This window comes from Perissodus microlepis, chromosome 1 (assembly GCF_051167445.1).
Source record: "Perissodus microlepis isolate ML-2025 ecotype Zambia chromosome 1, ASM5116744v1, whole genome shotgun sequence".
Lineage (NCBI taxonomy): Eukaryota > Metazoa > Chordata > Actinopteri > Cichliformes > Cichlidae > Perissodus > Perissodus microlepis.
Genome location: NC_140461.1, coordinates 7716182 through 7741221, shown reverse-complemented (window position 1 = coordinate 7741221; position 25040 = coordinate 7716182). Strand labels below are relative to the sequence as shown.

General features: G+C 38.1%; 1 protein-coding gene and 1 pseudogene across 1 annotated transcript; one reads left to right on the top strand and one right to left on the bottom strand.

The window, feature by feature from the left end:
• Nucleotides 1–7359: 7359 nt before the first annotated feature.
• LOC146393254 (uncharacterized) lies at nucleotides 7360–11397 on the bottom strand (annotated as a pseudogene).
• A 4336-nt stretch (nucleotides 11398–15733) lies between these two features.
• Nucleotides 15734–23456, top strand: LOC146393253 (semaphorin-7A-like). The gene is made up of 14 exons (XM_084928576.1): nucleotides 15734–16743; nucleotides 18161–18291; nucleotides 18406–18441; nucleotides 18544–18642; nucleotides 18870–18963; nucleotides 19228–19335; nucleotides 19434–19576; nucleotides 19743–19921; nucleotides 20130–20235; nucleotides 20602–20797; nucleotides 20997–21109; nucleotides 21359–21504; nucleotides 22494–22555; nucleotides 23050–23456. Exons 1-14 carry the CDS (start codon nucleotides 16650–16652, stop codon nucleotides 23400–23402), a joined length of 1860 nt encoding a protein of 619 aa, XP_084784702.1. The 5' UTR covers nucleotides 15734–16649; the 3' UTR covers nucleotides 23403–23456.
• The last annotated feature ends 1584 nt before the right edge of the window (nucleotides 23457–25040 follow it).

Below are 25040 nucleotides of genomic sequence, written 5' to 3'. Positions count from 1 at the left end.
TCCTGTCCCCCCCCCCCCCCCCCCCTCTTTCTTAAATAGATAACTATCATATCTGACATCATATCTCACAGTACAATAATATTGAATGGGTTGCATTGTTGTACTTTGTCATGTTTCTCAGGTCTTTGTCTGAATTTCTTATGAACATTACTTGTCATGTTCTCATGTTGTTGCTAAGGATTGTCTTATTGCACTGGAGTCACACTGGGTTAAATATTTACACTTGGGTTTTAAGGGGTATTTATTATTTTCTTTATTATTGTATTTATGGGTTGTACGGAAGCTCCAAACGCAATTTCATTGTTCTCTGACAATGACAATAAATACTTAAAATAAAAAAAATAAATTAAAAAAAATAGCATAATGTCATAATGTCTACAAGAGTATAATTAAAATATACTCGACTCTATCACAATACTAACCTTACAAGTATACCATTAATTAATAGTATTAATAATGTTTCACATTGTTTGAATAAACAAATACATTTATTAATATATGAGGTTCCATTCAGTTCAAGGAATTAAATTTTAGTGTGGCTGCAACTTACTCCTTAAGTTAAAAATTGTGCTGTATATTGTAGTTTATATGTTATACTACTTTCACAGTGAATCGCATTTTATAGTAATACACTCTGAATGAGGATTTAAGTAATTACTCTTAGATCTACAGTAGAAAACAACAGAAATCCAGATGGTGTAATAGTATAATCTCAGTAACATCAGCAATTGTTACATTTGCTGTATTTTACAGCTGTTTCCATGAGTACGGTGAGTTACCGTAAAAATAATGTAATCTCATGGAATTTTCCCACAATTACATGCAAATTACAGTACTAAACTGCTAACATCCTTTAGAGTTTTTTACTGTTGATTTTGCAGTACTAAGCTATGGAAATTACTGCAAAGGCTAACAGTGCATGTACTAGGAAGCTGCTTTTGGTGACAAATCGAGTATATAACGCACTGTGTAGAACTTGCAGGCACTTAGAAGGAGACAGATGCCTCATTTCGAGCTACACACCCCATAATCATCACCACCATTACTACATTAAAAAAATAAATACAAATTCAAATTGAACTATAAATAAGACTAAGACTTTTCCTTTTCACCTATCTCCACACCGTGTCACACCCTTTTAATCTTCAAGAGAGAAAAAACAGTCTGTCCTCAAAATCCTCAGTCTTAGAGAGAAATTATATGCCCGAAAGCAACAATGTCCAGCCATGAACCATGGGTATTGTTGTGCTATAAATACATTTATCTTAAGGCGAAAATGGGCCTTGACGGAAGCTTTATGCTCTTCCAGATTAAAATATTACATATCCTGGAGGGTCACTTTTTCTGAGCTTTTGCAAGGATGAATCAACTATAATATGACTGCAAATTAATAAGATAATATTTTTGTACGTGAACATTTTAGGGCAACTGAGTATGGTCATTCTGAAATTATCGGTTATGAAAGAGACTGATATTTGAAACACAATTGCAATAGAAATGAAAATCTGTGTGTGCATTCATAGTCTAACTGGGAATGTGGATGTGCTTAGAAAAAGATCATAAGATTTTGATCCATCTGGAACTTTGGCAATATTTCATACTTGACCTCAAAATTGAGCTCAGATTGGCCATTTGGATGTGCTGAGAGGTAACTGCATTAGAGCAAAAGCACATTTTTAAATGCAATAATTTTAAAAATGCAACAGACAATTGAAAAAATATTGACTGTCAAATCTTAGCAGTATGCTTACAGCAACAACAAATATTTTAAGGTCAGCCTAATACACACACACACACTCACGTGGTTTTAGAGGACTTCTCCCTGAAGCAAGAGTGATAGTCAGCTGTGATTATCACAACTGACAACTGATATAAACTGATGTGATTATCCATTGGTAAAGTGAGCCTGGGTCTAATACAATAAAATCCTCATTTGCCATGGCTTTAGTTGACTTACATACAAACATTAAGTAGGTAGTAAAATCAAAAAGAATCATAGCACATTCTCCCTGCAGAGAAATACCTGAATGGAGGACAATACAATTTTAATTTTGGCTCACTGTTTCCACTTGGGAATACAACTTTTTTCACTTCCCCTACTTAACACACACACACACACACATAAACAGTTGTATGAAACATCATCCTTCCCATAAGGAGGTAGAGAGAAACAACAAGATGCTACCTAGGATGGTTGGGGTTGTCCCCTCAGCTTGTTGAGGAATGGTCTGTCATAGATTACAGACAGACACCCATTCTTTCTATGAAACACTGAGTTCCCAAGTGCATTAGAAAAGCACTATATTTTAAATAAAAACCAGGCAATTTACAATGTATCTAGAATTTAAAGATCAGGCTTAAAACTTTTTTAATAAAGCTTGTACCTTGAACCATCCCTTAGTTTTAGGCTCAAACTGGAACAAGACTTCATGTGATGCACTGAAAATTTCTTCTCCACTCACCTCGTTTTACTCCCCACATGTTTATATACCACTGCAACATTAAAGGTTGTCTTCTCTTTTCCTTAGTCTGGCTCACTGTGCTCTCTTTTCACAACCACAATCAGAATCAGTGTTTATATACAAATCAAGTATGTGTATATGTACACATGCTTAGCCAAGTGTGTATATTTACAAGGATCTGGGCTCTGGTTCTCTCTTTGCTCTCGCTGTACTAAACAGAATAGACAAACGTACAACACATAAGATAGCAACGCAGAAAATAACATGTATAGCATTTTTGTATTTATATTTATATGTGCAATGGTGCAGAGTGCAAAGGTGTTGGGATAAAGTATGGAATAAATAAGGGCTGGATAACTGGTTACCATATACAGGAGGTAAAATAACTACTGAACACATCACACATTTTCAACTTAAATTTGAAGTAAATTTGTCAATATTTCCAAAGGTGCTATTGACATGAAATTCTCACCAGAGAAGAGATATGCAAATAAATCAATCAGTCTTCAAATCCTGAAGGTTTCATGGGCCCCTTCTATGAACTCTAAATTTTTGTTCCATCAGTCCATTTCAGCTGGATTCAGGCTGGGCAATTCTAGCAGGTTTATTTTATTTCTCTGAAACCAGTTGAGAGTTTCCTTGGTTGTGCGTTGGGATCATTGTCTTGCTGGAATGTCCACCCTCATTTTCATCTTCATCATCCTGTTAGGTGGTAGCATATCTTTATTGAGATCCTCACACCATGATGTGCACATCACCCCCAAAATACCATACCAATATGTTTGACGTCCAAACATGGTGTGCATTATGGCATCCAAAGAGTTGAATTCTGGTCTCATCTGTCCAGACTATATTCTCCCAGTGTTTCACAAGCTTGTCTAAATGTTGTTCAGTAAACTTTAAACACACGTAAACATGCTTTTTCTTTAGCAACGGAGTCTTGCATGTTGCGCGTGCAAACAGCCCGTGGTGCATGCATTTAAAGTTTGAGGGTATTAATTACTTACTTTCTGTGAAACAACTGTACCTGCTGATTCCACATCTTTCTGTTGCCCTTGGCTTTTGAACAACTCTTCTGATAATTCTTTTCACTCCTCTGTCTGAAATCTTGCAGGAGCACCCTGTCATTGCCAGTTTGGTGAAATTATGTTCTTTCCAATTCTGGATTATGGCCCCAACAGAATTCACTGGAACCTTCAGTAGTTTAGAAATTCTTCTGTAACCAATTCCATCACTTTTTTGCAACAGAAGATTGCAAAGTTCCTGCGAGAGCTCATTGTCAACCCACCATAAGATGTAATTACTGATAGATTTGCGCTGGTGTCATGATTTCCCATGCCTTTTTGGATCTCCCTCTCTTTTTCCCCTGTGTCTTTTCTTGTTATTACAACTAACTTAATTTATGAACATCTATGATTTGATTTCTTTGAATGTTTGGGTTAGATGGGTGGTAATTTCATGTCAATAGCACCCTTAGAAATATATTTATTTAGAAAATTGGTGACATTATTATAATGTGTTTTTACTCACTGTATCCAGTATTTTTTCTTTCACTGCTGTGTTGAAAGTTGGTGGTCAGTTTTCATACTGAGACAATAAAACTAATGTAAATGAGATTTTTCTTTTTGGATGAAATGGCTGTTTCAACTCACGTGCTCTCCTGCAGGCTTTTATTTTTAACTGACAAATGCAAGTTCCTTCTCAAAATCTAAAGCATAGCAAGTCTCAGCCTGGGGATTTTTAAGTAATTGGTTGTGATGCACACGCAGGACATAAAACAAAGGCTCCTTCTCCTGTTCAGAGCTGCCAATCTACCAGTGTGCATTTACAGGAAAATGTTTGCTGATTAAATGGTCAGCTCATGTGCCGAGCATTTTCACTCGTCCTCGGTCAACTTCCACTGGGTGTTGGTCTGCTGGATGATAAAATCCCTACATCACTCATTTAAAATGCTCCTTTTGTTCCTTTACATTGTGTCATCCTGAGCGTCACAGGTTTACTCATTTCAGCTGCCTGCTCTGATTAGTAACTGCAGAAAGTCTTCTGCACATGCTGCAGCTGTATTTACCTTAGGACTGGCCTCCTTCCAGTAAGAACTGCAGTCTAGTTCTTGGTTGAAGACGCAAACACGCATACACTACTGTATAGTCAATAAATCCTGCTTAATTTAAGACTTTTAGTGCAATTATAAAGATCAGTCATAATATTTTTACCACCACTATGACAAACTCTTTCAGCCAGTTTTGCACACGTTCCTCTGCATGAGAAAATATTTTGTGTGACCTTAAAGGAAACGCTGTTGCTAAAGTAACAGTTAATGGGCATCCACATAATAATGAGAACTCTTACAACTCACCTGAATAAAAATAACTTAACTGGTGCTGCTATTGTTTTATCTAAAGTCTAGAAAGTGTTTAATTTGAATTGCAGATGAAGAATCATATGATCATTCACTGCCATCTGCTGGAGATTTAAGTTGTCTACACGATAGAGGGTAACATTCATATTGGTATACAATATTGTCTATAACACCTGTCTCAGAAACGAAGAGGTCTGAAATATTCAAATATTTAATGCCATAAAGGAAAAAAATACACACATCAGGTGTGATGAAGAAAGGGATGTGTAAGAAGTACAGCAAGCTATCCATATCTGAGGCCTTGGAAGCTATGAAGTGAAGACTTAAAGTCTTGGCTAGCCACTTTAAGAGAGATAGAAGAGAGAGAAACCAGAAGAATAAAGCAGATAATTCCACTGAACCATCCAAGGTGTACTCTCAGTGGGAACAATATGAGAACATCCCCATCAAAGCTGTAGAAGGAGCAATACTAGAAGCGCATATGGGAGGAGGATGCAACACATAACAATCATATACCAAGTGAGTACTTGAGCAACTTGTTGCAGTCTTCTAAACAACTGGAGTTCTTTTTAAGACAAAGAGTCACCTTCTGCAAGTTATAAGGAATGCATGTTTAAGACATTTCCACATTGTGTGTATTATAGTCTGTTAGTGAAGTGGGTTTGTTGAAAACCTCCTGACCTTTTTTCCCCCACTCTTGCAGACTGGCTCTGGATAACTGTTTTTGTCATGCAATTGGATTGCACTTTGTCAAGCTGCTACCCTAAGACCTGTCCAACTTGGGTGTCCCACCTGAAGGCTATGCTTCTGCTGGTCTAGCTCTTAGGGTCACTGACACAGCATGACCACGTTAAGGTGGCAAACCCTCTGGGGGAAAACTTAAAAATAAAATAAAATATTCCTCATCAGATTATAACAACTAAAAACATGACATTTACCTCAACTGGATGACCTATATCAAATATACTCAAACCCAACAATAACACTTCTCACTATTGCCAATATTAACAAAACTAAAAAGGGTGAGCCAAGTTATTTAAAAAAGGTAAATTTACCAAGTCTTGAAAAATAAAACAGAAAAATAGAATAAAAAATAAAGAATAAAATAAATGATCCATCCAGATCTTTGCAACCAACAAAATAATATTTATCTTAATTGCATGGCCTAATTCTCAAATAAATTTGCAAATTAAAGTAGGAATAAAATAAGACCTCTCATTATAGCCAGATTTACAAAACAAAAAAGGGTTGGCATAGTAATTTTAAAAAACAACAACAATTCACCATGTCTACTAATTTGTACAACACAACAGATTTAGAACAGAACACTTGAACTTTTTTCTTTTTTTTTTCTTCTTTTTTTCTTATCTTAAGCTTGCCTGTTTTACAAGGAACTGAACTCTGTTTGGAACTGAACTGCTCTCCCACAATGCTGAAGACACACCAATTACCCGTACTGTTACATAAAATGTGTGCAGCTCAGCCAGTGTTGGGATAATTTCATTTTGGATATCCTTAGATGTGTATTTTGCATCTTTTGGGATTCCCTTAGCAATGCTTACTAGCTTCTCATCCTTCTCTCATCACACTGCAAAAACAGCTATACTTGATACAAGCCAAATATTCTCAAATCTGACAAAATTTTCTTGTTTTGAGGAAAAGAATCTGCCAATGGGGTAAGCAAAAGTTGCTTGACTAGAATTCTTAAAACTAGCAAATTAATCTAACTGCTGTATGCCTTTTAACTAGACAAAACTGTCTAAAATGTATGCTTAATTGAAGAAAATGTGACTTATTATAAGGAAAGACACTTTGATATTTAGAAAATCTGTACCTAAATTGAGTATTATGCTTTCTTGAACAAGCTATTTTCAAGAATTATTTGCTTACTTTAAGATTCTACACCTAATGTAGATTTTCCACATAACAAAAAAAAACCCAAAAAAAAACAAAAAAAAAAAACTTACTATAGGACAAATTTTCTTAAAACTGAATTGTTTCTTTCTTGATTGAACTAACTATTAGAAATATATTTCACCTCTGAGAACAATAATTAGCAAAAATTCCTGAGAATAAGACACCATCTCTTCAAAAAGCTACTAAAAATAAGGGACTTCATCTTAAATTAAGACAGCAGACACACTCTTAGTTTTTGCGCTTTTATTGACACAGCAATGGGTCAGTAACTCAATTTTTAACAGTACTGAGGTCTGTTCCAGGAGAATCATGTCTAACATTATCTACATTTCAGCAGGGTACTGTGTAACATCGTCAATATAAAAAGTGCATATTCCAAATACTCTTAACAGGAATAATATCAGTATAACATACTCTGGTAGCAAAAATAAATTTAGCTGCAGCTTAAAACAATCAGCATTTGAAATCCTATATTACATAAGTTTTTAGAAGAACAAGTTGAAAGATTACACAAACAAACGTGTTTTACATTTGAACAACTTTTCTAGAGAATAAAAACAACCTCACTGACTAACATGGAGTCTGATAAACAAGGCAGATGGAGTCTGTCATCTGAGAGACTCACTCAATGAATGACTTCCACTCACCAAGCACCTTCCTGTAAGCTATCAAGCAGTTGCCTTCAGAGACAAGCAGAACTGGACTAGCCAGGGGTCGCTGACGCAGGTAGCCTTCAGGGTCTGCTGAAGTCTACATGACAGAAAAGAAAGAAGATTAGAACAAGACCTTAAGAAACGCCATTTTTTAATTTGCATTACAGTTTAACATAGATCTAATTTTTTTGTAGGTTTTATTAACATCAACATGTTATGGGGATCTGAACTTTAAGAATATTTAGACCGACTCCACAGTAAAATATATAAAAGGAAAGCATGAGTAACTGCAAAATACAACAATATATAAATATAGAATATTGCAGCCTTACCTTTAGGACATGGAAAAAAGCCTCACTACAGACGCCCAGCTTCTAGATTTCCCATCTATCCTTCATCTCAGAAATGTATTTCGAGTTGGATGGTTGAATAATTCTCTGCAGGTCATCCAGGACCTGAAAAATACAAACAGAAACCCAACTAAGAGATCTATCTAGCTCTGTGTGTGGTCTTGACAATAACTGATAACAATCAAAATGTCCCCAAAGGAACAACAGGATGGCTAAAAGAAATAAGTGCTGCTTACATGATCCACATCTCTGAAACAAAGGTATGCCTCTAGTATCTTCACTGCTCTGTCCTGCTCCTTTACAGCATTGGTTTGGTTTGGTTTTTGGGTCTTTTATATTTCTTGGAGTGTCTTGTAGTGCCTTGCCTGAGTTTTTTGGCTGTCAAAGAAGTCAGCTGAACCAGCTAAACACACAGAGCAGAGGTGTGTAAATTATTTATTGCAACAGTAAGGCTTTATATATCTGTTATTGGTGCAAAACAATAAAACAAAAACACCAAAAATATATCTGTAAATTAGATCAACAAATTAACTAACCACCTATCCTCAAATTGTTCATTCATCCTGTCAAGTTGTCACTATTAAATGGAACGCAAAGATTCCAAGATAAACAGTGAAGTAGATGGGTTCTATTGTTAGTGGAATTTTTAAGAAAATAAAAAAAGTATCCTTTAAACCACATATACACTCAAGGTGTATTAAGAGAGTGCATTATATCATACTTATATTCTTCATCAATGCCATCCTGGTGGTGCACTGGGATGCCCATCGATCTAACTGGTGATTTATCTAGAACAGTGGTTCTTAACCTTGTTGGAGGTACCGAACCCCACCAGTTTCATATGCGCATTCACCAAACCCCTCTTTAGTGAAAAATATATTTTTTTTTTTTTTCAAATTCAAGATATAGATATGTTTTTTACTGGTGCACAAAATGAGTCGTGCATGAACATCACCTTGTTCAAAGAACAAAACCAACACAATGCATGAACTTACAACAAATTACATACCTGCAAATCAGTGTGACTTCTGCTGTTGCCTTTGAGAGACCAGTTCAGATATGCGTGGCTTCACCTTGGCAAATGCCAGTCTCATGTCATTTTCACAGAAAAGTCTGTTCCTTTTCTTCGTTTTTATGTCCAGCATCGTTGAAAAGGATTGCTCGCAAAGATATGTTGTAACAAATGGTATAAAAAAATCCAGGGCTTTCTTAGCAATAATTGGATACTTGTCCATTTGTCGACACCAAAACGTTGAGAGCGTTGTTGTTCTGAAGAGTTGCTGTTGAACCTGGCTCTGCTGAATTTCAATGATTTCGTCAAGGTATTCATCATTGACATCTGCTGTCTCAACAGCAAACGTGAACGGCTGTCTCACCCATGCTGGATATGACTCTCTTGTAGGGAAATATCTGTCGAGAGACTTTGCAAGCTCATCTAAGTGCGTTGCAATTGTTTGCTTCAGTTCCGTGGATACAGAAATATCTCCGATTCCAGACACATCTTCGACCTTACTTACACAGTTGTCCAGAAGGGGGAAGTTTGCAAAGTTGTTGTTCTCTGTTCGTCGTTTCCATAACGTTAGCTTTTTTTGAAAAGCCTTCAGGTGTTCTTCCGCTTCTATGATATTGACTCCACCACCCTGCATCTGCTGCTCAATCATCTCAATGCAGAGATGATTGAGAGCTGCGAATATATCAGCCATGTACGCTAAAATGAGAATGAACTCAGGATTTTTGAAGCAATCTGCATGACAGTGTTGGTGCTCTTGCAAAAACAGGGCTAATTCCACACGCATGGCAAAAACACGATTCAGCACCTGTCCCCGGGATAACCACCGAACATTAGAATGGTACAGAAGTACCTCGAATTCAGAGCCCATTTTTTTACACAGCTCACTGAAGATGCGGTGCCTCAGAGCACTATTTCGCACATAGTTCACACATTCCACCACGGTTTTTAATACTTCTGCCATTTTTGGAGGCAAGGTTTTTGTTGCCAATGCATGCCTGTGCAAAATACAATGAGTCACAATGATGTGTGGTGCATCGACTTTTACTAGCGCACCAAAACCAGAGTTTCTTCCCAGCATGACTGGAGCTCCGTCCGTACAAACTGCAGAAACCATGTCCCATGAAAGATTGTTGTCTCTGAAGAAGTCATCCACAAGCTTCTTCACATCAGCTGCCTTAGTTGTTGTTGTAAGAGGCTTACAAAATAAAAAATCTTATTTTATCATGTCATCTTTCACATAGCGCACAAAAACAGTAAGCTGGCTTAGATTAGCAACGTCTGTGCTCTCATCGAGCTGAAGGCTGAATTTTGCCGGGCTTGAAATCAGATCGGCGACTACTTGAGCCAAGATGTCTTTACTCATGTCTTCTATTCTGTCGCTGACGGTGTCATTTGAAAGAGGAATTTGTGATAATTTACCTTCGGCCGCTGTTCCGAGTATCAGATTTGCCATCTTTAACGCGGCTGGTTTCACAAGTGTTTCACCAATGGTGTGTGGCTTGCCCTGCTTTGCGATCAGGTAAGCAACTTCGTACGATGCTGTGAGGATCGGTTTGTTAACGGGTACAAATCCAAGAGCAGGCAGAGTGGGCCTTTCATCGAATCTGGCTCTCTTCACCTTGAATTCAGCAAGTGTTGTGTTCTTGTATTCCCCGTCTCCATGCAGCTTCAAGAAGTGTTCCTTTAGTTTTGCCGGTGCGAGACTAGAGTTGCTCAACTTGGCGTTGCAAATCATGCAGATAGGACGCTCACTCCCATCACGTTCCGCGATACATGTGAATCCATATTGTACATATTCGTCCGACCACTTTCTTCTTTTGCCCGACATAGTTAGTATGGATTAAAATGTTTTTTTAAAAAAAAAAAAAAATCACACGAAGTACTACCACGACATTCACATGTTGACTACTGCGTGCGCTACATTCCCCGCAGCCCTGATTGGCCAAGCAGTGTAGCATGATCATCTGCAGCCAGTGATGGACAGAAGGGGGCGTGTCATCACAAATTTACACGATAATTCGGGTGTGGCTGGACCTCTGCGACCTCCGCGGTGGAGGCTCTGCCGAACCCCTGAGACCGACTCACCGAACCCCTAGGGTTCGATCGAACCCAGGTTAAGAACCACTGATCTAGAATAATAGTTGATGCACTGGACTCCTCACTGGTGTCACTTATTGCAACGCTTTCATTCCCATCCTTTCTTGGCTTCTTCGAAGGAGGTTTTTTGCCCTTCCTTGGACTTTTAACATTGGAGAGTCTCTTCATTAGCTTTTTAGCAACATGCTCCTAACAGGTACAAACAGTAATAATTAAGAGATGATAACACACATCACCCATGATTAACACAGAGTGATAGTGAGCAAATGCTACTTACCCAGTCACCCCATGTTTCTTTAAGCATTGGGTAGTACTCCATCAATTGCTTTGCCATGGCATCAACCTCATGTTTGCTGGGATATCTGGAGTCCTCAGCTGCTCTTGCTATCAAAATCATGTTTGTCATGGTGTTTCTTACGAGTCGACAAAAGAGTTCCTTTGACAAAGGTTCAGCACACTCTGTCCCCAGCTGCTTCTGTTCAAAGTAGGAAGGTCGAGCTTGCTCAAGTTCACTGTCTGTGAAGACTATGTACTCTGGGTTGGACATAGTTACAAACTTAGAAGTGCTGGGTTCCTCTCTGGAGAAGTCACCATCTCCAGTGGTTGTTAGCGTTTTTTCAGCAGCAGTCTTGTTCTAAAATACAGTGTACACAGGGCTAATTTTCACATAAAATTGCACAAGAACTTTAGGTCTCTACACATGAAAGAAAATACAACACAATATCAGTATCAGTAAGTGTTAAATATGTAGGCCACTTGATTTAAGTCAAAACTAAAGAAGATGATCAACATCTCTTCTACTTTCTGTTAAGTGAGCATTGGTGGAATTACTTGAAACTGCATAAAACAAACTGGTGTGTTCTCAGTTTTGTCACACAGCGATAGGACATAACTTACTTCTTCACATTTGTGCACTGCAAGCCATAGAGCCCGACGTCTGAGGAAATGTTCAGGACCAGGAAACAGATCTTTGATGTCATCTCGTGAAAGTGATGAGAGCAGGTCTTCTCCAACATTTGCTTCTGCAATAGGAGTTTCCAATTATCACTACATTGCATTATCCTCGTGTGCAAGCAGGCTGACAGCTTTGCTTGTGTAACAGACAGGAAACACAATTTAATATTTACCATTTAAAACCATGACTCTATTCCATTATTCTCCCTCCTCACTGCTCCACAGGTTCTAAATTACCTTCCTCCCATTGACTGGTAAAAGTAATATATTTGTGATACATCAATTAAATACATGTATACATATAAATGTATTTTTTTTGCTTCCTGAGCTAAAGTATATAATGAAACTAGAAAGCAAAAATTTCAGAAGAAATTTTAAGTGTGCCTATGCCGCTGCTAATCAGTGTAGTTTGCCATTCATTAGTGATGTGACGTTCTGTATCGAGGCTTCGAAGCTTGTGTCAAGTAATTGAGGGGGCGTTTCCGCGATGCGCGTATCGAGGCTTGCTTCATTTATGGGAGGAGCTGAAAATGATGACGTCCGAAGCCTCGCTGTACCACGTGACTGGTTCATGAAGTGGTTCGAACTTTGCCGCGAGATATGACAGAGATATATACCCCTCAGACTTCATTCAAAAATGTGGGTGTTTGATGGAGAGTTGCGGTTAGTGAGAGTTTGGAGACAGTTTGGAGGTTTATGAGAGTGAGGAGAGAAAGTCAGGAGAGAATGGAGCTGGCTAAGAAGAGGAGGATGTCCTCCCCTGTGTGGGAACATTTTGATCTTATTCCTCCCAACAAGGTATGTAAATCTCTACAGAAGATGTATTTTCATAATACTGATGGTGCAATACAATTTATGTTAAGCTTTCTTTACTTTTGTACAAGGTGAAGTGTTTGCTATGTGCCAGGGAGCTGGGATATAACAACAACACCTCATCCATGCTTAGGCACTACAGAGCTTTGCATGAGAATAAGGGGAACACCGATTGTGGAGCAAGACCAGGTGAGCCATCAAATGCAATGATAATATAGCATGCAGTAATGTTACTAAATGATATAACAATATTATACAACTGTTATAAGTTACGTGTGTGATATTTATATTTGTGCTTTGTCTTTATTGTCTTTCCTCAGAACAATCTCAAATAGATGAAGACCTGGTTAGCATGGTGATTGAGGACTCCCAGCCATTTAGCATTGTGGAGGACAAAGGATTTAAAATATTTGTTAAATCATTAAATCCTAGCTATGTTCTCCCCACTAAAAAGGTCATAAAAGCAGTGAAAATTTAGTTTTTACAGAATAAAATGTGAACAGGCAGGACTGAGGCTCAAAGCCTCAGTGTGTAGCTGTCCATACCTCAACGTTACAAAAGCACAACTACTGTCCACACCCCAACCACACCTCACCTCACAGTAAATGATCATTTCCATTTTAAGCATTTCCAAATAATCATTTTCCATACTGCCAGTATAAATATACACAGTATACTGCATCACTACAATATAGATGTTTTACACACTCCTTTTGTTGTTGACATTTACAGGCTGTGTGCAAAAGGCCACACTCTTCAAATTCATGCCAACTAATATTTTTACATCCAGTAGGTGTCCTACTAGAGCAAATGAAGCTTCAAGAAGCTTTGTGCTGGGGTGAACCAATCGGATGAAAAGCTTCAGTGCTTCATGAAGCTTCATCTGCCCATCACTACCATTCATACGCTACAGAGAGCAAAACTCAGCAGAGCAGCCATTCTCCACCATGAACTATGGTAAAAACAAACACCGCTTGCGCCTCACAGATGACAGCTTACAGTTTTGTGTAAAGATGAGGTGACTTCGTACAGCCCCGATTTGCAGACGCTGCGCACAGAGATTCATGAGCAGAAGTCCCATTGTACCACGGCAGACCCGACAATGTTTGCATGAACACGCTTTGTAGCATTACTTTATAGACCACTTTTCACACATGGTTGGTGTACCCACACAGCCGGCTGTAGCTTTTCATCTCACAGCCCGACACACACCAAAAAAACAGCCGAGAGAGCACAGACTTTACGCCTGAGAGGCGTGATTGCAGATGCCGCTCAGGTGGGTCCACCTCCCCTGCAGCGGCACTGCAGACCACGCCCCGCCACACACATCAAACACGTAAAATAAATATTTATGCACTTTTGCATTCACTTTTTGTTATTTTTACACAGTGTTCTGAATGATTAACAATGGTCTACAGCCAATCTTGTGTATTATTATACAAACTTTGGTTGTAAGATTCAGATAACTATTTAATAAAAGCTAAATATTTTATATGAGAGTAAGAAAGAAAAGTATATCTTTGTGTCCCCCTTTCCCTGTTAATGCCCTACCTGGCCCCCTGGCAAAAGCTTTGCTAGATCCGCCCCTGCACAGTTACCAGCTGTCAGCTACACAGAAAAGGAGCTTGGTGTTATTTGTCTCTCAGAAACAGTTCATAACTTCCCTTCAACTCATTCATGTCACCTGTTTCTCCATCACCTGTTCAGCTCTGATGATTCAGTAAGGACATCTCCTGGTTTCGACCAGCCGCTTTTACAGCTGTGGCTCCAGCAAACATCAGCTGATACTAGAAATTAAAATCAAATGAATTCTAACAGCAGCTGATCAAGCTTAAACATGCTGCTGCTGTTGTTTAGCGCGACATCCGCTGGTTTCCCGTTCTGGCAAGTGGGCGGCCGATCAGCTGATCATTGATCAGTTTCATGATTGAAGTTGCAACAGGCGAGAGAATGGCTGTATCCCAATTCAGGGTCTGCAGCCTTAAAGGCTGCATTTTAAGGCCGATTACATTTTAAGGCCGATTACATCACAACGACGCAACCAAGGCTGTCCCAATTCAAAGGCTGCTCGAAATGCAGCCCTCAAATGCTCCTTCATTTCCCTGAATTTTAAGGAGGTGGCGGTGTAGACTTCGTGGCCCAACATCTAAAACACTGGGTAGCTGCGCCGGTTGCTTTGGGGCAGCAATTGTTGGCAGAGGTACAGAAGAAGCACTGCCTGTTGATGCCACGGGAGTAGACACGCAAGCTGCTGTCTCTGATGTACCAGCAGCAGGTGTCACTACCCGATCCGTACCGGAAACCCGATCGGTACCCCGCATGCGCGAAAGGTGTCTACTTCCGGTCGAAGCATTTTACGATAGTTACGGGTCAGAGTATCTGTTAAGATGTTAAGAATAACAAGTATCTCTTAAAATGTTTCCAATAATGAAACATTTCAATATAATGTAGACAAAAACGAAAAATAAAAAGATAGTTACGGATCAGGACTCCCGATCCTTACTGCGCATGTGCAAAGTCGGACCGTACAAATCCAAGAACCCGATCCGTACCGCGCAGGTGCAGGGGTTTTCTTCTTCTTCTCTTCGTTTAATGGCAGTTTACTCCCCAGTGTACAAGGTACTGCCACCTGCTGACCAAGCGAATGAACCCTATTGTAAACTGAATTAGCATCATTTCAAACGTGTGTTAAATTTGATTTAGTGATAGTCGAGTGTGTTTATGCTTGTCTGTGTGGAGAGGATTGATTGGAATAATGATGATGATGTCCGCTATCACTTTTAATTGTCAGTAAACACTTCATCTGGCTCATGAATCTTTACGTGACATATTACAAAGTCTGTATTATTAACTCTGTGATTAGGCGCCATTCTTCTTATTTTACGGCGCTGTTGTTCAATCGGGGAACGCTCTCTGTTGAGGAGAAAAGCATGAATTTGTTTGTAAACGGATTATCCATTGTTTAAATGTCCCGGGCAGTCGAAAAGGAAGCAGAGCTGTTGAGAAATGCTAGGAGCTAACTGGGCGCTAACCGCATCATTCAAATATATTGAATGTCGCAATGTTGGCAAAGAGAGGAAGTGACGTAAGATTTGCGCACGCGGGGTACCGATCGGGTTTCCGGTACGGATCGGGTAGCGACAGCAGCATCATAGCTACTGCTATTGGTACAGGTAGGAGGAGCAACACACTTTTCAAAAGCTTAGAAAAAAGGATGCATCTCACAGCATTGACTTTCAATTTGTGAGCTGCTGGAAGCTGGGGTGGAAAGTGCACTCAACAGTTTTCTCGTTTCATATATACTGATGTAATCACAGCGATTTTAAAGTTTGCTCAGAGTTGAAAGCTGAGGCTGGGCTTTGTGTCGGGGTCTGACAAACACAGGTCCTCCAGTCGAGTCGGCTCAGCAGACAGGCTCACAATGGTGCTTTTTGGATCGAGAAGAAAAAACTTCTCTGCCAGACTGAAAGTGTGAGAAGAACAATGGACTAGTGCCCCATTGACTGTAGAAATATAGACCTTTTTTTTGTTTGTTTGTTTTTTACTTGTTAATTATCTCACGAGTCGCTATTATTTTGACGACAGAGACTTGCTGTTTCCTTTTGCTCTGCCCTGCCTGACACCGGGCCATTTGCATACGTGACTGGATGTTTACCCAGGGGGAGAGATCTCTGCCGAGTGCTGTTTAAGCCTACGCACAACAGAGCACAAACAGACCACGGAGTGGAAAGAGCGAACAAGAGGTGAAAGCTATCATCTCATCTGTGCCTTTTCCAGTGGATTTTTCATCTGCTAAATCTTGTCCATATTCAGTTTGTGGGTAATCTATTATTTTCTTTCTCAGCTTCTAAAAGTTTGATTTAAGGGGCGTTGCCCCCCTCTTGCCCCAGCGCAGGCCCCTGGCTATTAACAAGAAAAAAAAAAGACTTTTTGGGCAATCCGAACGTGTATTTTTGTGTGTTGTTTTCGGCGGGTTTTTCTTCACAAAATCGTATTCAAATCTTTAGACAACCGTGCTTGACGGTCCCAAAGATGAGCCTAGCGGCATATTTATTATTTTTACTCCTCTGTAGTCGGATTGAGGCAAACTTTGCGTCTTCACCAAGGATAATATTCACAGAAAAAGGTAGGTAATATTTGTTTTCTTCAGTTCTACATCAATACTTTAAATGTCAGGATAAAGTTATAAACCCAGAAACACAAAAGAAAGGGAAAATCTTAATTTTGAAGTATAGAAAGAATGTGTGCACTATAATTTTTGTTCATGGGAACAAATAAAAATATAAAACAATTTTGACTTTTTTTAATCAAAATTCTGACTTTAATCTCAGGATTCTGACATTTTTGTCAGAATTCTGGAAAAGAAGAAAAAAAAAGACATGCCCACTTTTTTTTCCAGTGGCCCTAATCCTCTTCTGTAGGACATCACTCAATAAGTGAATTCATCAGAAATTAAATTCAATTACAAAAAATTTAAAAAAAAAATGTTAATTTATTTCAGTGCCTAATGTTAAATAAAACTATTTATGTAGCATAATTTCAAAACTCTAGATTTGTGGCTTTTAAATGAAAAGTCAAGCCTTCTTCTAGAGACAATCGCCAACTGTGGCCACAAGATGTCAGTATTTGAAGGGATTGTGCAAGCAGCCAACTAGACAGAATGCTTATTGAGGTACAGAGAGACACGCTTTGACTTTGGTTTAATTGAAGTGTAGATTTCACTTTACAAGAACTACTTACTTTGATTTTCTTTAAGGAACGTCACTGCTTTAGATAAAGAAATACAGTGATATGTAAGTTGTTAGTTTGTGGCTGAATGGTCGATACTCAGCGATGTTAGTTGTTAATAAGTTGCTGTGTTTAGTGTAAGCTAAAATATTATTAAAGCACCGTTGATTTTTAGTTGTGATGTAAGTGGTTTTTCATTATTAACCAAGGATGCAAAAGTGGTCAAAAAATGACCCCTAATTTTCAAGATTGATTAAATGAAAGCTAATGAATCTAGATTTAGACTGCGATGTTGATTTAACATACTGGCTTCAACTTTTGTTTGTTGTGGTGGCAGTGATGTTGTGTTTCTTTAAATAGTTAAAAGACAGCTCTGCAGGAAAAAAGGTGTAAATGAAATGCAAACACATGAAGATATAGTCGATATCATTTAATCCATTAAGTGTGAGTAATGTGATCGAAAGTGGTGACAATGGTAATGTTATGAATTAAAATGAGATATTGTGCTACACAATGTTGCTTCATTTGTTCATCTGTCCGAAGTATTTGCTAAGAAAAAACCACTGTTAAAATGATATTTTATGTCCCTCTACATGACCTCAGGAGGACTTTGTCTGAAGAGCATGTTTCTCATTAGGACTTCCTGACTGCACATATGATGAACTGGTTTAAAGTTGGTTCTTAAACCAAAACCAAATTTATTTTGGTTTCCAGAAATCTCTGAGCATCTGAGCATGTTGTCCAGTTTCAGTATATATTGCGCGCACACACATGCACACACACATATTATAAATAAAAATAAAAATTTGTTTTAGAAACTGCAATGAAAAGGTTCAGTCTTCCCCAAGATCCACCAGTACAGATTCTTCTAGAAGAGCAGCCGGACACTGCCTTAGCTGTTGGAAAAACATACCTGAATACCTACAACTTTCAAAACCAGAACAAGGTAGAACATAGCTGTATAATCACAGTAAATTACTGTACTGAATGCTCTGAAATAAATGGATCTTCATATTAATATCATGGAAAAGTAATAGTCCTGCATTATGTATTTCCACAGAGTCATAAATCGATGCGGTTGGAGAATTGCAACAGCGTAAGCAGTGAACAGATAAACAAAAAAAAAGAAGTAGTTTGTCAAATTGTATTTTTTGACCACTCAAGAAATCTAACAAACAATTTTCATCTTGCCATTTAGGATTGCAGCTATAACATCACTTTGGTCCACCCGAAGAAAGATGCTAACCAGTTGTTTGTGTGTGGAACCACTGACGATGAAACAGTTTGCTGTAACTCGGTAGGACAGAGGACTGTGACAGAGGACTGATATAATACTGGGAAATAGTAGTTGTGGTGTTTCTGCTCAGGGTTGATAAGTTACTTCTACTTTGGTTTAATTGAAACAACCTTCTTCTGAAAAGAAAGCAAATACATCACAGGTACAGGGTGTTGGGTATATATGCGTGCTATCTGTGATGTACATTAGTTGGGATACATTAAGATAAACTGTTCTTTCTTTAATAGAATTTGGCAGAGCAGTCACCGATATGCAAGGAGAGTTTAATAAAAGATATAAGCTCATTTAACATAAAGGAGGGTGACCTGTCGGCCCTTGCAGGTGAGTTTTTTACATACAAGATGCTTTTGAATAAATCTGCTAATGAATCCCTCCTTGCTCATTCACCTTTTTCTATGAGTCTGTAATTTTAATCCTTCTTGTGTGTTTACAGAAAGTCTGTACTTTTGTCAAAACTACTAACATCTTTTATTTAAATCAGTCCCTTTTAAAGGTTGCTTCTTCTCCCTATTAATATGATATTGAGCTAGTTTCTCCCTGTTTGTACATCCCTATAAAACGTCAATTTGCCACTGTTTGTTCCAGAATCTGAACAAAGTACAGATCTCTACCTAACACGCTCTGGATCTGATGAATCTGTTGGTATTCACAAATTTGGTAAAGCAAGAGTGCGGCCAAAGAACCACCATAAAGGTATTTTCATAAAGTTAGAGCCACAGAGACCTTATTTAGTGAAATCACATCACTATAAATGTTTGGATTCAAATAAATATTTCTCTTTCAATGTTTAGAGCAGCATTATGTAGGATTGGTGCTCAGCAAACGTGAAGAGGATCCCTCCCAGAACAGAGTTTATGGCTTCTATAAGGAGAAAAGCGAAGACACTGGACTGTTCAGTGAAATGTGGCTCCCCTTTGTGACCCAGGTTTGCATGGTAAGAGCAGAATGAATGGGGAAGTTTGAATTAAATAGGTAATGCCTACATTTTTCCAAAAAAGAAAAAAATGAACAGCATCAGTAACCACATAACCACTTTACAAAACAAGATTTATATTTGCATAAATATTCTTCCAATTATTAATAAGTTGTGTTTCTTCTAGACAGATGTTGGTGGTCCTAGGAACAACTTGCAGTTTACCTGGACATCCCAGATGAATGCCAGGCTCTTCTGTGGAGACCCTGAGAGAAAGCAGCATTTCTCTGAACTGGTAGATGTGGCCACTGTGCAATCAGATCGGTGGCAGGATACTAAGATCTACGGACTTTTTAGAAACAAATGGTAGACCTCTTGTATAACTCTTAAATAACTTGTACTGGCTCCAAATCCCTCAGACCAGAGTGCAACTATCTTTGTCTTGTGTGTGTATTTGTTCTTTTTCACTCATATTATGGATTTTTTTGATTTATTTTTTTTTTAATGCTGCCACTTACTGCAAATAATAGCAATATTGCTGCAAATGTCTCAGGCTAAATGTGTCTCCCTGCAGGGGGATGAGTGCTGTCTGCATCTACACAATAGGAAACATCAGTAACATCTTCAAAAACTCCCCTTTCAAAGGCTACACAAAAGACAAAATGGACAGATCAAGGACGGTATTGAATATTGATAATTGGTCTGATGTGAAAAATGTAATAACTGGTGCCATCACAAAAACATTCCAACCTTTTTTGGAGGGAGTATATAGACAAGAATAGAATAGCCCTTTATTATAATTTAAAACAAGTGGTTAAGTGTAGTCAGAGTAAAAAATTGCTCAGGCTTTTAAATATTTTCTTTCAGCTTAAGACAGCTTAAGATAAACACTGGACTCATTAAAAGACTAAATTAGAAGGTTTTAAATGTTTTTTTTTAAACAGTCGTCTTAGAAACTTAAAAAGTAAACCAGAGACAGGTTTTCAGGCTTATTGACCAGTCATCTGGTGTTCAGCCAGTCTAAGTTAAGAACTTCATTTCTTCAGTGCGTTGATGATACCACCAAGCTTCCAGTGGACACCCTGAAGAAGATTGACAAGACTTCGGAGATGGAGCAGTTGGTTCTTCCAGTGGGTACCTCTGGCCTTCTTCTCTTTAATCATCACAAGTATACCCACATCCATGTTGACAGTAAACCAAACAGCAGAAGTAGAAATCAGAACGTCATCTTCTTATCTTTAAGTGAGTAAAAAAAATAATTTGAAGTAGGACACACTAAATGTTACAAAGAATGTACTTTAATGTTTTAATGTGTTTCTGTAACAGAAGGTAATATTTAAGTACTCTGTACTAATATATGACCGGAAAAACAACAGGTAGTGTGTTTAGAAAAGTCATCATATTTAGTATCATCCCTCCTCTTTTTTGTGGTTTTCCATAGACAATGGAGGGATTCATAAAGTGCTGCACAATGAAAGTCGCACCTTTGTCATCGCTGAGTATCGACCGTTCAGCCACGCACGCATCCTCCGCCTCATCCTTCACCAATCTTCTGTGAGTAACAATGATGCCTACAAAACTTTTGTCCCCACCAACCATGAAGGTGAAATTGTTGATGCTTTACTGATTGGAAATAATTGTTTTAGTCAACTAAAGGAAAATTATGAACATCATAAAGACAAGCATTTTACTTACATCTTTATATGTAAGTTACATGCTTATATTAGCTTTTTTTTTTTTTTTTTTTTTTCATTTTTACTAGTAGGCCTTTAACAATAAGAAAACTTTTTTTAATCATTGCAGAAAAAGCTGTATGTGAATATTGCAAGTGAACTGGTCCAACTTGATGTAGCAAACTGTTCCCAGTATGGAGACACCTGCCAGGACTGTATGCTATCCAGAGATCCCTACTGTGGCTGGGATGGCACCCACTGCACCCCTGATGCAAAGTAAGACTTTATGTACCTGCAGACCTGTGACCTGTGAACAATAACTGTTGACCCAACAATTAAACGACACACCCTTAAGTTTTATCTAATTGTAAACAAACCCAAGCTACGTATAGTTGTTGTTCCTCACCACATTCAAGGTCTAACAGTTGTATTAAATGCTATTCATTCCTTATACATCAACTGAAATATTAAATTGCCAATTTCTTAGGTCCTCCAGCCAAAGGACTGATATTGAAGAGCTTACGCTATAATTCACAAGATTTACTACTGCCTCTGAAGCGTTGGTCAGATTTAACTTAACATAATGACCAACATGTGAATTGTGATGGTGATTAGTTTGATGAACTACTACATTACTTATTGTTCACATTTATATTCATATTTCACTAGTTATCACCTATATTTTCTCTCTTTGTCGATACGTTTTTTTGCTGCTTACTGCTGATGATGATTAACAGCCAAAATAACTTGAAATCACTGGCAGAAATGTCTATTTGAATTAGTATTAATAATAACATGTAACTAATAAACTATACATTAAGAAGAAAGTAGAGTGCTATCATGCACATCATCTTTTTGACGATACAGTGTTGCAGTGGTTAGCACTGTTGTCTTACAGCATAATGGTCCTGGGTTTGAATCCAGTGCATGTTGTCCCGCTGCCTGCATTGGTTCTCTCTGCATAGTCCAGCTTCTTCCCAGCAGTTCACAGTGTTAGGTGCATGTTAAGTTAATTTGTGATTCTAAATTGGTTGCAGTATCTAAAAGTTTGGTACTGTGCGAGTTTGTTTTATTTCTTTATTTTTCTTTTCATGTTCAATAGCTTTTCATTGAAGATGTGTTGTCAAGATACTTTATAAAGATCATTTAATTTTTAAATTAATGGGATAGAGTTTTTGAGTTTCAATAATTTGTTTATTTCTTAAATCCATGTTAAGGATCATGGTTGCATATTGCCTTATTTAAACATGCATCGTCCTTTACAGTGGGAGGTGGCACGATGCAGCAACTGGGAACCTTGGCATCTGTGGAGACGACACTACACAAGGTATTTAAATTCAGGCACATGCACAAGTAATCGAACACCTGAAAGCTCCAGCAAATTGATGAAAACTGCAAAATCTCTACAGTACCCCAAGCTATCTACTTGAAAGCAAGATTTGAGTCTTCCGAGAATTATATAATATCTGTCTCTGTATGCCATAAACCTCTACCTCAGTTTTATCAGTGCCATGCCTACTCTCTGGTAAAATGTTTTTCTTTTCATGTTAATATTTTATCAACAGCTAAAAGGCATATTTTACTTAGATGCTAAAATATTTCTGGTTCTGCAGTCCCTCATTTTATTCCAAACTGAAAACCAAAATGTTTTCATTACACATTTGAGCAATCTCTTTTTTAGGTCTACAAAATCTGATAGTGTGCCCATTGCCTCCTAAAAGCAGGTCCAGTCATTTTTCTGAGGATCTTACTACATTCCACTTGTGACTAGAAATAAGGAGAAAAACAAGCTAAAGGGACGTTCTTGTGTTCTTTCCACAGAATTTACAAGTCCCATTCCAAATCCAGAAAAGAATGAAGTCAGACTTCATGCAAAGCATTTTCTGCGGTGCTCAATGTCATCTCGTCATGCTCAGTACAGTTGGCAGCACCTTCAAAACTCCTCATCTTGCATCTGGAAGGCAGATCAGTGCCTTTATTTGATCAACAGCATGGGACCTGAGCAGGAAGGAACCCACACCTGTGTATCAGAGGAAATGGGTTACAGGAAAGTCTTGGCACAGTACCAACTACAGCTCCAGGAACTACTGGAGAGCAAGGCAGTGGGCCAACAGTTAAACCCAATCATCTGGTGTTGTCTAAGTGTGGTTCTGATTCAGAGTTTCTCATGTTAAAGCCAGAGTTGATGTATTATATTGTTATATATAATAAAATCTTAAATTTGCAAATGAAGGACCATAAGTCCCTATTGTTTCCTCTTTTTACTAAAAAAAATTAAATCTCTACATTTCTGGTACATGTTTAAGCATCTACAGCAGCTGGGGTTCAGAAGGTAAAGAAGGCTATTCACTGTGGAGATTGGATGTTCAGTTTCTTCAGTTCAGTGTCCTTGGGAAAGACACTGCTCCCCAAATTCCCACCAGTCATCAGTCAGAAAGTGTGAGATAAATACAAACCACTGTAGATGTACAGATGTAGATGTAAAGACCTCACCCAAAACACGTCAATCAAGTTTCCTCCTTAACGGCTAATCATTAACATAAAGCAATAACAATCTTACAAAAACAACCTCCTATGCCTGCTGCAAATGTCATGATACCCTGATCTCAAACCACCCGCTCGCTCCCCGTCCTTTCCTGTTATGCAGAAACTGCGATGTGCCCTCACGTCTTTCTAACCTCACAGACAAACTCTCATCCTGTCACGTCTCTACTCTTAATCACACATCCTTAGGTGCCTATTATTCTACTCCACGTGAGAATACAGTAACTGTGCTCTATGTAATAGTTTATCTAACCCCTAACTCCTACATGCGTGCTTATCAATTTGTATCATATAATTTCTACCTTCCACCAGAGTGGAGGCCTAGCTTTCTTGTTTATTCTCTCCTCTCTCTGCTTCCCCTCTGTGTGTGTGTGTGTGTGTGTGTGTGTGTGTGTGTGTGTGTTTTATTTTGTTAATGCTGTATAGTTTGCACTGTGGCTTTGGAGAAAAGTCTTCAAATAAACCAGTGACGGAAACCCACATGGGTCTGCCTGTGCTTCGAGGGAATTATAATACATGTTAAAATTTGAAGTTTATACTGTTTGTAGAAGCCACAGATTTTGCCCAATTATCATCCAGTCATATGGGTAAAGATAAATAAGATATAGTACAGCAATTTATAGTATGTGGTGCCTCAAGGTCAAAGGTCAGGGTCATGAATTAGGAAATTGCCTTAGTTTCCATTGGATCGTCTTCAAACTTTAAAGCCAGAAATAGCAATAGATATTTAAAGCAATAGATCAGTCTTCGGATGACATAAGCACTTTGTGCTCTTTAAAGCACTTTTTTTTTTCAATACAACATTATATTACTTTACAATTCAGTACAGAATTTGACTTAACTGTGAAACGGCAAACATTGGGTTGTTTGACGCTGCCATGTCATCATCAAATATGTGTTTATTTAAAAGAATAACTATATATTATCAAAGTCACAACACAATTTCTTCTCAGCCATGTTAAAATTTACATGAAAACATGTATTTGGTAAATCATCTTGAATTGCATAACAGACATTATGTATGAGTTCTCCAGTGGTCTCCAAAGGATGTTAGAAACTTTTTGCTGGACACAAAAATCTGTTTTGGTTTGATTTGGGAACCTCAGATAGTGAAGGAAGAAATTATCTTTACATCACTTTAACACTATTGTAGCTTTAAATTTCCACCAAAATAATGGCAAACATGTACATCACATGTCTTTGAAGATTTTTATCTCATGTTTATCTCTTTTTAATTTTTTTTGTCTTCATGCATGCTCAATCATCCA